Source organism: Podarcis liolepis (assembly GCF_965112155.1).
Source record: "Podarcis liolepis genome assembly, chromosome: 10".
NCBI classification, from domain to species: Eukaryota; Metazoa; Chordata; class Lepidosauria; order Squamata; family Lacertidae; genus Podarcis; species Podarcis liolepis.
The window spans coordinates 46,397,260-46,412,787 of NC_139562.1; the positions used below are offsets into that span (position 1 = coordinate 46,397,260).

General features: G+C 43.4%; 1 protein-coding gene across 4 annotated transcripts in view; it reads right to left on the reverse strand.

The window, feature by feature from the left end:
• RASSF3 (Ras association domain family member 3) overlaps positions 1–15,528 on the reverse strand; it is a 56,550-nt gene that overhangs the window by 24,255 nt on the left and 16,767 nt on the right. The window contains exon 1 of one of the 4 annotated variants that reach the window (XR_014516617.1): positions 908–1,535. The exons of 2 other annotated variants lie outside the window; for them this stretch is intronic. Coding sequence is in view for 1 of the 2 variants with exons in the window: in XM_083463758.1 (XP_083319884.1) it covers positions 908–1,018 (111 nt within the window). In the remaining variant the exon portion in view is untranslated. Of the gene's footprint in view, positions 1–907; positions 1,536–15,528 lie in introns of those variants that run through there. One more of the 4 variants, XM_083463758.1, reaches the window with a different exon arrangement.

The window sequence follows — 15,528 nt, forward strand, 5'->3', positions numbered from 1 at the left end:
CAACTACCTGTGTCAGGTGCATATGGTGTTACAGAAATAAAGTGCAGCAATTTTAAAAACTATTTGTACAGTACTTTCTAACTATTAAAAATCCATGGATATTGAAAACCACTTAGGAGCAGACACAGACAACCTCCACATCATTATGAAGGAAAGATTATATCCCAATTAAGGCTTCGTTAGTGTGTTAAAAACAATTCTAATGGTTATGATTGCCGGGGTGGGGCTGAGAAGACGAGGCAAAAAATCCGTTACCTCCCAGGGAACTACAGTTTTTTTTCCTATTTATGCGCTTTCCCAGAAACCCTACAACGGTTTGCACGAGAGTGGCGGCTGCAAGACCATGCGGTTTCAGGAATAACGCATGAGCAATCAGACTTCTCTTTTCCCCGGTCGCATCATGGGAGATCTTTTTTTTTTCCCCGCCGGGAGAAGTTCTGGCTCACGAGGAAGTGAATCTACTGAAAAAGCACGCTTTTCATCCTCAAAGGTCGCAGCAACACTGCTCGAGCTAGCCCAACGGCTGGAATCCACACGTGCAGTTTCACCGAAAGCCTGGCGCGGGGGTGAAGAGAGAAACCTCGGGGCTCGAGCCCCCCACCCCCACCCCCATGCTTCTGCTGCCTGGACTCTGCTCCCTCTGCGATCACCCGGAAGCGGCACCCGGCACCCTCCAGATCCCGCTGGGACTTGGGGAAGGAACCGGGAAAGCGCCACCAGGTGCTCCCCAGAAACTTGAGACTTAGTTTGGCGTGGGGCGCGGGGACAGAGAGCGAGCCTGGGAAGAGCACGTGGGGTCGCAGCGGAAGGCGCGGCCTGCTGCGGGTCAGGCCAGGGCAAAGGCGCTCTTGCTCTGGACGGGGAGGATTCCCGCCCGGCCAAAGGAGGGAGATGGCGGCTCGCTTACTTGCAGACTCGGCTTGGCTTTGGCGGGGCAGCTCCTGAAGAAGGAGGTGCGGGCGGTGAAGAAGAACTCCTCCGACTCGGACTCTTCCCAGCTGCTGTAGCCGCTGCTCATGCTGCTAGTTCCCGTGGCGCGCCCTCCGTGCAGCAGCAGCAGCAGCAGGGGGGCCCGGGCGTCCCCGCCGCCACCGCATGGAGACCCGCCCGGCCGGAGCTCGGTGGCGGACAAGTCCCGTGGTCGCTGCGCGCCGCAGCCTGGCCGGCGGCGCACTGAAGCCGGCTCTCCTCTCGGACGCGCTTCCGCGGAGGCAGCGCCGCCTCCCGCCCAGCCAGCCAGCTAGCCGGGCCTTCCTCCCTCCTCCTCCCTTCCCCCGAGTGGCCGCGACTGAGCCGCCACCTGCCTTGAAGCTGGGCGGGAGTTTCTGGCTCGCCTCCCTTTCCCCTCAGGAACTTGGCTCGCTCGCGCGCGGGGACTGCGCCCTCTCGCCTTGCAACAGGTGTGCCGGCAAAGACGAGGCCGCGCTTCTTCCCGCGGAGATAAGTTAGTGCTCCTCCCCAAGCGCCGTTTGGCTCCTGGGCACCTCGCCGCCAAAGTTTCGGCCCAGGCCGGCTGCATGAGCTAATATCCGTCGGAGATAGCGAGTGTTGATAGGCGCGCGTTCTTGCAGAAGCGCTTCAAGGGTTGGCAAATGGCCCTCATTGTCAAGGGCACCTCCTTAGTTCCAGAAGAGCTCATCTCTTTAAGAAACAAAATAAAAAAATTCCTTCCAGTTGCTCGTTAGAGACCAACTTAGTTTGTTGTTGGTATGAGCTTTCGTGTGCATGCACACTTCTTCAGATACTCTTTTTTAAGAGAACACGACGGGTGTCACTTAATCTGGCACGACGCACCTCTGGTTTTCTGAATGGCACCAAGCCTTGACAAGTATCAAAAGCACACAGAAGAATACTGGTGTCAGAGCCTCAAAGGACCACACAGGTGTCAGCAAAGCGGGTGACACCTTTACATTTTAAAAGGTGATATATCATGGAGCTGGAGCAATCAAGACTGCAATCCCAGGCTCATTTTGGAGTACACCCCATGCAGACTTCCAAGTAAACATGCCAAAAAAAAAAAGACCAGGCTGCACACTAGGTGAGATTTTAGTACAGTGGTACCTTGGGTTACATACGCTTCAGGTTGCAGACTCCGCTAACCCAGAAATAGTGCTTCAGGTTAAGAACTTTGCTTCAGGATAAGAACAGAAATTGTGCTCTAGCGGCGCCGCGGCAGCAGGAGGCCCCATTAGCTAAAGTGGTGCTTCAGGTTAAGAACAGTTTCAGGTTAAGAACGGACCTCCAGAACGAATTAAGTACTTAACCTGAGGTGGTACCTCTGGATGCGAACGGGATCTGTTCCAGAGCCCCGTTTGCATCCAGAAGCGAACGCAACCCACGTCCATGCTTGGGTCACGATTCGCCACTTCTGCGCATGCACGTGACATCATTTTGACAGTCTGCACATGCGCAAGTTGTGAAACCCGGAAGTAATGCGCTCCATTACTTCCGGGTCGCTGCAGCGCGCAACCTGAAAATACTTATCCCAAAGCTACTTCAACCCGAGGTATGACCTTACACAAACTGGGAGCAGATGGTGAAAGGCAGGTTAGAAGTCCCCAAAAATCAATTATAAGTACCCATATCCTAATGTAAAAGACACTATAGTCAACAAAACTAAACAGGTGGGGCAGAACAGGTTTAGTCCATGGTGTGCGCGCGCAAGCAGTTTTTAAAACCAGGTTATCCCACAAGACGGACAATTAGTAAAGTTGTGGACATGGGAGTGTCTTATGGGGTGGTGGGAAGCAAATCTCTCTTCAGATAAAAGACAATACTTCTGTATATATTTGTTGCCAAGTGGCCGAATCATAATTCTGAACTGTTAGAGGATTTCCACAGAATACCCTGATCGTAAGCATGGTTATGCTGAAGTGAATCTGACTCTTTTTTTGGGTCTTTTAGTCTACGTTTCCTGCAGCCTTAGATGAGGAGTTTGCCACCTGTACATTCCCTGGCACATTTTGAACATGGTTAAAAACACAATGCTGAAATAATACAGCAAAGTAATATAATCTGAGTCTTTAAAAAAAGACAGCACAAACATGGTAGGCATTTTAAAAAAGCTCAGTTATTAATTCCACAAAGCGAAAGCAAGTATGAATATGTTCTAAAGTTGAGTTGCAAATAAAGTTCCATAGTCAGTGTTTCCATAACTTTGAATATCTAATTGCATGTTGTCAGGATGAAAAGGAAGGAGAAAGAACAAAAACAATTGTTATATGAACACTGTACTGTCTGGTTTGTAACAACTAATACCATGCTAAGATGCCTGAAGTTATATCGCTTTAGTGTCTTTATTTGCATTTTTTTAAAGCTACTGGCAAAACACTTAACTGCATCAACAAAGGAATGAGCATATACGAATCAATGCTTTGTGTTAGCTTTCTGCCAAATTTCACAGTAAAGCAGAGAATATCATCCTCTGTGTCCTCATAGTACAAGTTATGCGTAAGTACGGTACTTTTCAGGTGGACAGCATAGCACTTTTTTCTATCCACCACTGAGTTCCAAAGCATGCTCTTTATAAATTATGGGCCAGGTATGCAAATGGAGTTTGGCCTGCTGGCTGTAAAATTTTAATTGGACTTTGAATTATAGTGTGTGAGACAGACAATATACTTCACAGGGGCCTTATGCTTTGCTTATGAACAACAACCAGAATTGCTACTTGTTATTCCTTGAGCCTCTTGCTCTATAAGACAATGGCAAAATCACATTACAAAAGAAGAAAAGTAGCTTTCTTACACCTAAAATTGATGGGTCCTTTAGTAAAGTATCAGGAATGTAAATAGCCGTTCATTTGTGCTATGAATTCCTTGTGTGAGGAGAGGCTCCTTTTTGTAAGGAGGTTTTTAGGAAATGCAAGTCATTTTATTTCAGACCTAGGTTAATTTTCCACAACTGCAACTCAGACATACAGTAAAGCAGCATTTGAACTAACAGCTACTGCAAAATAAAAAAATTCCTTCCAGTAGCACCTTAAAGACCAACTAAGTTAGTTCTTGGTATGAGCTTTCGTGTGCATGCACACTTCTTCAGATACATATCTGAAGAAGTGTGCATGCACACGAAAGCTCATACCAAGAACTAACTTAGTTGGTCTTTAAGGTGCTACTGGAAGGAATTTTTTTATTTTGACTATGGCAGACCAACACGGCTACCTATCTGTAACAGCTACTGCCAAGTTATTTGAAAGGGTAACATGCATTGACTTTTCAACTTCCTCTTGCCTATTTATTTCCAAAGCCTCAAGTTAAATCTGGGAACTTCCCTTTCTCCATGTGCACTTACTGAATCATTCCTACCAATTTCTTTGATGCAACTTGTAGCAGGAACCCCCCCACCCCAATCATTCTGTTTGTACAAACTTCACACACACTCACACTCACACATTACATACGCCACATTTCTGTTATAAATTCATAGAAAAATCAACCATGCATCGGATTTGCACTGTTCCATTTTTATTTTACTCCATATGGCAGGGACTATCAAAGGGGGGTGGCTTGGTTCTGGTCAGCCATAATCCCTTCACCATCCCAGCACATCCACAGGAGCCCTGCCCAGTTGCTATGTCAACCCTGATGATCCCAGACAGAAGACAATCAGGATCACAAAGAACTTGCATATGGGAGTGGATTCAGCATGGACTGAAACAAAGGACAATGATCAGATCTTCCCTCTGGGGGCAGGAAACTGCAAACTCCCCTTTGTCTCCTGGAAGTGACTCATGGGCAGGGGGAAAGGAGGAACCAGCCAGGTGACAGGACACTCAGGTTACCACCACAACTCCTCCCTCAACCCCTCCTTTCTGTAATGTATGCATGATGTTTCTGGGGGTGGGCTTGACCTAGAGGATGGGAATTTCAAAAGTTTTTATAAGGTCTTGCACACCATCTTTCTGGGTCTTTCCTCTCTCCTGCAAGTGAGGGGAACACCCTGTTGCAACAGTTCAATAAAGGCCAAGCCTACAGGCTGCTGTTTTGCTCCAAGTTATCCTGGTTGGTGTCTTTGTTTTTGTCCAAGGGAGCCCTCGGATTTTTCCGGTAACAAACTTTTTGTCTAAGGTAGTAATCCTAACCCGCCCCGCCCCCATGTTGTTGGCTGGGGAGAGGTAAGATGTAGCGCTGTCTCTCTGCCAATGATGAGAAGCAGACACCCAAACTACTCCCTTGCAGGTGGGAAACATTACTGGTGGGTCTCCTCTATTGTTTCAGTGGCTTGAGGGTTTGGACCCAGAGGATCCAAAACATGGCTCCTCAGACCCCTCAGCTATGGCTAAAAACCGCCTCTCCACTTTCCTTTCTGATCAAACTTCATATGTGTCGTGGTGAGTCAGATATTCCTGTCTTTCCTTGTCCCAGTTAGGATTGTTCTGCCCACCTACTTATAAGTAGACCTGATCAGAACCGTTAGAATGACATTTCATCTTTAGAATAAAGATTCCTGTATGTTTTTGCAGATAGCCAATCAAAAGCCATTTTTTTCAATGCACAAAATTAATGAAATGTTGTATCAGAAGACAAATAACATGGCAAAAATGGGAATTTAAAACACACCCTTAGACATCTAGTGGTGCTCTGTATTTAGTCCCGATGAATCACTTTGAACTGTAAATGTTTCAAGAAGCTTTAGTTAATACTGTGAATGTTTAAAGGAAGGAAGTAGAAGGATAATTATCCGTCTAGGAAAAATGACTAACCATAGCATCTGGTGTTTTAAGATACAAATCAGCTGGCTTGGCAAGAGTGCAAAATGAGCCAGTGCCTTCGAAAGGTATATGGATTATGTGTGACAATTCTAACAAATAACTGTAAGCAATTATAACAATTTAAATTTGTATTTACTATCACCAGCAAGTCAGCATGTAAGCACACGATTTTCTACATCTACTTCTAACATCTCCAGGAACCACATGAAACTGAATACCTTTCTCTTCCTCCCTCTCTTAAACATATACTGTTTAGCATGGACATCATAGACTTTAACTTGCAGTAAAATATAAGTTTATTCAAGATAGAATAAACCTTGATGATGGCAGGTTTCAAAGACCATGAAGGGTAGCAGAATATATGTAACAGGATCTATAACTTAATTGTCAGGTTGAAGAGTTGCAAAGATGGTGAACAGGGTTGACTTTGAAGTGTTCACTTTCAAACTGACAGCTATTGTTTAGGTAAATAAATGGGAAACAATTTTGAGAGAAGGGCAGCAAAGTGGATTCAATCTGACAAAAGCAAACTTGCTTAATTTTTCATACAAAGAGCACTAAGGCACCCTGGAGGCGAAACAGTTATGAATTTTGGAATAAACTTGGAAGAACTGTGGAAGCAATAACTTCTTTAGGAATACCAGGGATCTCCTCTCACCTGAGAAGTCAAGACTAATCACTGAAATTTCCAGAAAGGATTGAGGAATTGCAGTGAATGGAGAAATGGGTGGTTTCCTCTCCTCCACACTGTGCATGAGGCTGTCCTTGAACAAGACCCAGAACTCTCAACTGTCCCAAAATATGGCAGCCAGAATACTGGCTGGGTTTCCATGTAGAACTCACAGAACCCAAATTTTAAAACAGCTCCAGGCCCAATTCAAGAGCTCAGATTAGGAGGTGGGAGGCTGGTTTGATATATTTTGGGTCCTCTCTAAGCCTCTAGTTTTAAATCTGTAAACTGGGAGTGTGTGATAGAAGGAACGGCTAAAGTGGACAAACCAGTCTCTGTTAAGTTAATGGCCCAAGCCAAGCCTGTTAAGCACCATTTTTACATGTGTAAAGGTGAAATAAAGGTGTGTTGTCATAAAAGCAACTACCTAGCAATTCTTCCAGGAGGAGACAGAAGGTCTCTTCCCCTCCCCTCACCTGGCTGGAAGCCAAGCCATCCTAGAAACAGGGAAACAGTAGGCCAAAGCTATGCTTTTGAGGAGTCTCCTAAAAACCTAACAGGAAAGCAAAATCTGTTGGAGTGTTAATGCTGTAAGAAGTCTTTGTATATATGTGTAATTAAGACAATATTTCAAAAAGACACCGCGGTACCCAGAGACCTTCACCCCAGAGAAACCAAACCTGAGGTAAGCGTTGGACCAGCTGAAGTCTTTCGCCACTCAGAGAATGGAGTGTGTGTAACAGTGGGTGGAATTCAACATTGTACTACAGTGGTACCTTGGTTCTTGAATGCAATCCGTTCCAGAAGTCCATTCAACTTCCAAAATGTTCAAAAACCAAGGCGCAGCTTCCAATTGGCTGCAGCAGCTTCCTGCACTCAAGTGGAAGCCACGTCGGATGTTTGGCTTCCGAAAAACGTTCAAAAACCAGAACACTTCCGGGTTTTCGGCGTTCAGGAGCCAATTTGTTGGTGAACTAAGCCATTCAAGAACCAAGGTTCCACTGTATTATAAGCACGCTGTCTGCACAAGCATATCAGCTTCCCAGCTTCAGTGACCCCCTTCCAGTCCTCCTCTGCCTCCTGCACTGTTTTGGGGGTTCTCCTTAATTTCATGAGTCATGGGGAAGCACAGAGGGAGGAGAGGTAGAAAAGTCTTGATGCAGTTCGTTAGGCGAACCCTGCCCAGCACTTTTAAGCTGTTGCAAGCTGTCCTGGGACCTCAGTATATGGCAGGTAAGAATTATTATTATTATTATTATTATTATTATTATTATTATTATTATTATTATTGGCAACCTTAGCACCCAAGAAGATGATGCTTGCCCGCATCAGAGGATACAGTGATATCCTCTTTCCTGCACCACTGGGAAGCCTTGAGAGACACATTCTTTCTAAGCTTCAAGACTTCCTCTTGTTCCCAGTCAGTTCCCAGGCCTTGTGCTTCCCTCACTCAAATTGGATTTTGGCACTCCTAGGTAACAGTTTCCGATTACTGTGTTGATCTTGTTTGCCGCAACTCCTTTTTCCTGTCTTGCAGGCGGAGATCTCTGGCAGCTTACAGCAAATCAACCTAGGTTATGCTATACTTGGCCTCTCCCTCCTTGTTTTCTGGTTCCCATGGTTACCGGAGCCATATTCCCAGTGTCCAGAGCTTACTGGGTATGCTCATTAGTGTTTGAAACCATTTGCTGGCATTACAGTGCTGGCAAGTCTGAGTTTTAGATTCCTCGCCTCCCTGAACGAGGATTTCTTATGGAAGCCTTTTAATTGTTTTGTTGCACTATTTTGGTTTTATTTGTAAGCTTGATTGCAATGTATTCACTGCATATTTTAAATTCCCGTAAGCCACTCTTGAGTACTTTCTGGCAGAAGATTTGGGTAAGACAAACACATTTTAAATATATATCAATAGTAAACTTCTGGGTGCAGACCTCTGCATTAAGTCCTAAATCATTTTCCATTACCCAAAGGAAGTGCATTTATTCCAATAACCATATCAATTAGTAGAAGATTGCAAAGAAAACAAAGCTGTTTACTGTACTTTTTTTAGAATGCTGATTACTCAACCTTTGCATCCTTTTAGTCTCATATTTAAGGATTAAACTGCATTTCCTTGTGATTACTTATCAGTAGATAGTCATTCTGACTCTTCAATTGGTTTCTATGCTACAAAGCTGGAAGAAGGATGTCCAAGACACAAGCAATTTTGTGACACTTGACAACACCCTCAGGCTCCTGTGTCAAATCCTGACACCCACTTGCTCTAAAATCCCTGCTCCTAATTATTTGGATCATCCTTCATCCAACACAGAGGCATGCTTAAGCCAATTGATTTCAAGGTACTTAAGCATGCCTACCTCTGTGTTCAATTCTCCCACCTGCGACATTCACATTATTTGTAACATGGATCAGCAATATTATTTCTTTAAAATATTTGTGATAGCCCTGCAAAGTCTAACATATCTCTGACAAGGTTGTAACCAAAGTTTTCAGTTTTACAGATAATAGATAAGGTTACAATGATGTTTAAATTGAACTTCACATTACCGCATCTAACCATCAAACTGACGTAAAAACAAGGTTTCTGTTTTTGAAATTGCAGTAATCTTTGCTTAATCCCTTCCTGAATCAGTGGATATCAGTAAATGCATATCTAGTATTACACGTTAGCAATGGAGTTTGAATTCAGCAGGAGTGTGCTGAACAAGGTCATCCGAGTCATAAAAACACATGAAAACAAACCGAAACAGGTTTGACAACTTCTCTCTATTAAACGGAGTCTACTTCCTTGTGTAAGATCTGTGAGGATACAAACACCTTTGAAATAACATCTCCCCCTGCCATTTATTTTGACTTTTATACCAGCCGTTCTATGATAAATCATACACAAGGTAGCTTAGAAATATATGTCACAACAAATTAAATCCATCCTAAATATAAAACAGTAGTAATATAAAAGAGCATCAGAAAAGCATATTAGCAACCCACAATCTTGAAACTATAATCATAGACACTGAACAAAAATGCCTGATAAAATAAAGAATGAAGAGATGATAAACACTCCCTCAAAACTGAATGCAAATTTCAAAGAGATTCATATGCCAGAGGATGATGCTTCCTCAGAAACCGTGGCCCAGGCTTTGAAGGCCTAAGCCAAGAAACCTGAATTGAGCCTTGAAAAACATTGGTAGTTGGAACAAAATTGACTTACTCTAGGCTTGTTATAATGTAGCCATTATATAGGCTGTGCATTGATATGCAATCTTCCTTTCCTACATATTTATGTTTAACTCTTCCCTTCACAGGTGGCGCTGTGGCTTAAACCACAGAGGTTAGGACTTGCCGATCAGAAGGTCAGCGGTTTGAATCCCCGCAACGGAGTGAGCTCCCGTTGCTCGGTCCCTGCTCCTGCCAACCTAGCAGTTCGAAAGCACGTCAAAGTGCAAGTAGATAAATAGGTACCGCTCCGGCGGGAAGGTAAACGGTGTTTTCATTCGCTGCTCTGGTTCGCTAGAAGCAGCTTAGTCATGCTGGCCACATGACCCGGAAGCTGTACGCCGGCTCCCTCAGCCAATAAAGCGAGATGAGCGCCACAACCCCAGAGTCGGCCACAACTGGACCTAATGGTCAAGGGTCCTTTTACCTTTACCTTCCCTTCACACTGCCAGATTAGGAAAGTAGATTAGAGCAATGAATCTGAAGAAATCAATCATATGGTTCAAGATGTTTCATACTGTGAGAGTTCCTGTGAAATGCAAACATTTATGTAGCGAGATGGATGTAAAAATACATGATTATGTAACGTTGTTTGTTTGTTTGTTGCATGATTCAAAGTATCTCTAGGAGATTTACTTACACAGTTAAAACAACCCTCAAGTTTCACAATCATTAATTTTGTTCGTAAAAATATCATGGCTCTAACTTAGAAATATACTGTACACGTATGACGGTTAAAGGAAACCTGCTCACTGACTCAAGGTACACTCATAGATGGCTTAGCTCCTAGTCATAGCAGCTGGCTACCTCAGATAAGCAATGCCCTTCCTCTGTCAGGGGAATCTACCCTAGCCACTGCTGACTCAACCCTGTCTGTTGGTTTGTCCTTGCCTAGAGATAATTCTTTCAATCATCTACGAACTGGGACCACTTTTGACCTGAGAGACAATCATCAAGTCTTTCCATAGCCTCTGACATCTGTTAGATGAAAATAGATACCCTAATTTTATATTCAGCAATCTCTTTGCTTTAAGACAGATAGCAACAGGCCTGAAAAAAGTCTTCCTCTGTGATTGGCACACATAGAAAAGAATGCATGCAGCCAGAACCTCTCTTCCTATAAAATACTGGTCACAATTCTGATTTCTTTCTATGTGTGTTCTGCAGGAACTAATCTGATTTAAAAATGTCACACATATTTATGTTTAGCTACATACCCTCCAACAATCCTCAGATGAAAATAGGGACATTCTATTCTATATTAACACCACTGCTGCCCCCCCCAATAATTTTAATTAAAGATTTATTTGGTTTACAAAAGTACGTGCATTATCTCTTTTTTCAGGTTGTAAAGTCTTTTATACAGATTACAGATCAGTTACATTCGCTATGAGACATTAGTGCTGAGCACAATATAAGGATAGGGAAGAAAAGGGAGGTGCTTTGCTCTTACTCATTGGGTCACAGTGAGGAAATTTTGCATAAAATGGCAGGTCATACATATTTTAATAAATAATAAATTCAATAAAAACAGGCATGTTTGAATGTAAAATCTTCTACATCTTCCAAAAGAGCTTGTGTTGGCAGAGCACCTTGAGAATGTGCCAAGAGTTTTTCCTCAATTGTTAGTTCTATTCCATGGCAGGAAGAATGGGATTATTTAGTGGTAAAAAATGCATCCTTCCTTAGCTTCCTTCTTTCCATAGTACAAATCCATAAACCTCTCTATAATAAATTCTATTCTAGTGAACTTTATTTGGTAGTGGGGTGAACTTAAAGGGGACTTTCCATCTCCTGCCCCACTCACTAATGGCATGTAAAATAAAATAAAAAGACTTGCAGCAATAAAAACACAACTATAATACTTTGTGGTTTAAATATAGCACCCCAAACGTCGAATCTCAGCATGCCTGCAAGCACCAAGAGAATTCCAGCCTGTTATTGCACTGCAATTGCAATTTGATTCCCAGCATCTGTCTTGAAACAAGCGACTCGACATGAAGAGGGAGCCATCAGAAAATCTGACCAGTAAGGTCTCTGTGAAAGAGGGAAACTCCATTCTTTTTCCTGTTCAAGCTTGCGTGAATGTCAAATAATGTCAGCAAGATTGGCTGTTACTGCCCCTGCCCCCCCAATTTATAATATTGGAATGTACAAGTATGTAATTACAAATATTACAAAAGACTGAGATGTAATGTTTGGAAAAAAATATCCACACCAATCCAATGGTGTGGCCATCATCACAGATACCTAAATTGGCTCCTCCCCACCCAACTGTCACCTCAGAGGCAACTGAAGGACCATCTTTTCCCAAAGAGAGTGGAAAAGAAGCAGTAACAGAGTTTTTTAAATAAACAAATTGTGTTTTTCATTCTGTGGTGACTTTAAAAAAATATATTGATATTTATTCTAATAATCTTAAGTAAACAACTTTTAAAACCCACCTGAAAGTGGTATATAAATACTGTGAATAAGTCAATAAACTGAACAGATAATGAATATGTTAACCGTTGGCTGGTTGGAACACATGGCTCAGATTCCTACTTTACTCCCATAAAAGGATGAGGGGCAGAGAACAAAAAGGCTGAAAAGATAGCCATCAAATGGAAAATCAATACAAGCAAAGAGCATCTTCAAAAGAGAAAGCTTCAAGAGCCAAGTGCGGAAAAAGAATCAGATTGTAATCCTCCTTTCAAGTGCTTATTTTCAGCAGGGATGTATGTGTCTGCGCAAGAACCTCAGCAGTCAAAATGAAATACAGTGATACCTCGGGTTAAGTACTTAATTCGTTCCGGAGGTCCGTTCTTAACCTGAAACTGTTCTTAACCTGAAGCACCACTTTAGCTAATGGGGCCTCCTGCTGCCGCTGCGCTGCCGGAGCACAATTTCTGTTCTCATCCCGAAGCAAAGTTCTTAACCTGAAGCACTATTTCTGGGTTAGCGGAGTCTGTAACCAGAAGCGTAAGTAACCTGAAGCGTATGTAACCTGAGGTACCACTGTACTCTGAAGGTGCTTCTCAGCTCACATTTGTCAACATTAAATAATTGTCCAGTAGCACCTTGGAGACCAACTAAGTTTGTTCTGGGTACAAGCTTTTGTGTGCATGCACACTTCTTCAGATACCTTTGCCAACATCGTTATCCAGTATTTTTCCCAAACTTGGTCACGGATGCACTCCATTTGAACTGCACATTTGAAGTGTGTTGAACAGCTAAGAAGAAAATGGAAATGTACTGTAAATACAGGGCAGATATGCTATACTGGAAACTGAAGCAGCTGGCTAAATACACCTACAAGTCTTACAACGAATTTACCTTTTCTGATAAAATCAAACGTGTCAGTTTCATGCTGCAAGGGGTAACTACTTGGCAAGTGATGAAAAGAAAAAGCAGGCATTTATTAAGGAGCATGGAGCCGGCACAGCCAAAAAAAAAAGTGGATTTACAGTACTGCCTCTCCACCTTCTGCCGTGTCAGGTGGATGTGATGGCCAGAACAAAACTGCTCAATGCTCCTCAGACACAATATGGTTGTTCTCTTAGGTGGTAATTCTGTGCATGCCTCTGGGAGGAAATACAACTGGTCACACTAGGAAATGTCACAGATCTACTACTATCTTTATAATTTTATATAGCCGCACTGTTTACATTTCGCCGTGTGTGTGTGTGTGCACGCATATAACACTTGTCAAATGGATAAATTGAGTTCTAGACCACAAATACATCCATTCACCCTGAAGGTGCCACAAAACCCTTTGTTGCCATTGCTGCTACAGACAACTACAGTACTGTACCATTCTGGAATATATTAACTAATAGCCACTCTCTGTGTTTCAACATGCAGCACATGTTCTAAAAAGAGGAAGGAAACTCTTAGATGTGAAGGCTTTTAATTGTTTTCAGTGCAGATGGTTTGGATCAGAGCAAATCAAATCAACAAAGCTCAGGGTCAATGCCTGTAGCTTGAGAAGCATGTTAGTTAAGCTTGTTTACATTCCTCTGGGCTATCCTTTTCACCCATATTTTACTCCATTAACTTTGCAGAGGCTTGTCACAATCACAGCAGGTAGAACACAAACTGTGCACTGCCAAAGCTACTTTGTTTTGAACTTCTGCTTCAGGATCTCTTCTGCTCATTACCATACAGTTGAAATAACCAAATTTAATGTCCGTGGGCCACATTCAGTTACCCTGGGAGACGGGTAGTGCTGTGGTCTAAACCACTGAGCCTCTTGGGCTTGCCAATCAGAAGGCTGCCGGTTCAAATCCCTGCGACGGAGTGAGCTCCCATTGCTCCGTCCCAGCTCCTGCCAACCTAGCAGTTCGAAAGCACACCACTACAAATAGATAAATAGGTACGCTTGTGGCAGAAAGGTAAACAGCGTTTCCGTGCACTCTGGCTTCCATCACAGTGTCCCGTTGTGCCAGAAGCGGTTTAATCATGCTGGCCACATGACCCAGAAAGCTGTCTGTGGACAAACGCTGGCTCCCTTGGCCTGAAAGCAAGATGAGCGCTCCACCCCATTGTTGCCTTTGACTGGACTTAACCGTCCAGGGATCCTTTACCTTTTACCTTACCCTGGTGCACTAGTGGGAGGCAGAACAAAAATTCACACTAGTGTAATGGGGCTTCCCCCCTCTTTCCACCCAATGCCTCCCCCAAATCAGCTTTGGAGAACCCCCAGAAAAGCAGGGAAGGAGAGGGGAGATGGTTCTATCTGTCAAGTGGAAATACTTGCATTGACAGAACAATCTGAGTGTTGGACCAGGTCCTGCGAGAGCAGGGTTCAAATCCCCACTCAGCCATGAAGCTGACTGGGTGACGTTGGGTCAGTCACCATCTCTTAGACTAACCTACCTCACAGGGGTGTTGTGAGGATGAAATAGAGAGAACCATGTACACCACCTTGAGATCCTTGGAAGATAAAGGTGGGATATAAATGTAATAAATAATAAAATTAAAATGATGTTGGATTCCACCCTATCTCCTGGTATTTCACCCAATATCCAAAGTGAGCTTGGCTAGGCTAACAATATGTTTAGAACTAGGTGTAGCTAGTCAGCTGGATGTTGTTGGTTTAGTCTAGGATTGCCACCTGACAGCCCGATGCGTAATACTAAAATGTCCTCTTAACTTCCCGGGGCAGTGAAAAGTCCTAGGTCAATACTGAATTTCCTGTGAAGTGGGGAGAGGAATTTTTACCGTCCCTAAAATTTAGGAGTCTGGATGGAGAACCACCTGGGAGACTTGTGCTACCTTATGTTCCAACACAGAAGAAAGTCGGGGGGTGGGTGGTATTTGACATTATACCTATATTTTTGAGGAATAACCCCCTGAAAGGCATGTGAAAAGTGACACATCTAGTTGTCTGGAAATTCCCTTAAGCAGCTGCGTCAAATGTTTGACACGCAATATTAAGCCAAGAAAGGGCTCAACTGCCTGAAGCCCTTAACTTTGATTAAAGATCTTGCTTATAGTGGTTTCTGTTGGTTAACAGGGAAGTTGTTTCTACAAGTTGGTTTGTGTATTCACCTCCAGAGCTAATTCTACCTCTTATTTAGCTCAGTGTAATTATGACACAGGATGCTGATCCTAAAACTCTTTCAGCAGCTGCCTTACTCGAGAGCTTCTCATAATTATATCACAAACCAAAGTGCAAGAGAGAAGTCACATACAGAATAATCATGGCGATAACTGCACAAATAACAAAGGAAAGCATTGTCAATGTTGTGTATTTGATGCCTTCGACTATAGGCTTAGAGTAAGACATGCCACATCTTTTGGTTTTTTAAAATCTGGAGTCTGGACATTGGTGTTCTGCAAAACTAAGTGCTGAATCACATTGCATAACAGACAATCACAGCACCTGTGGCTCTCTGGCACACGTCCACTGTGTTTCCTCACATAAATAGAGAGTTGCCTCACGCAT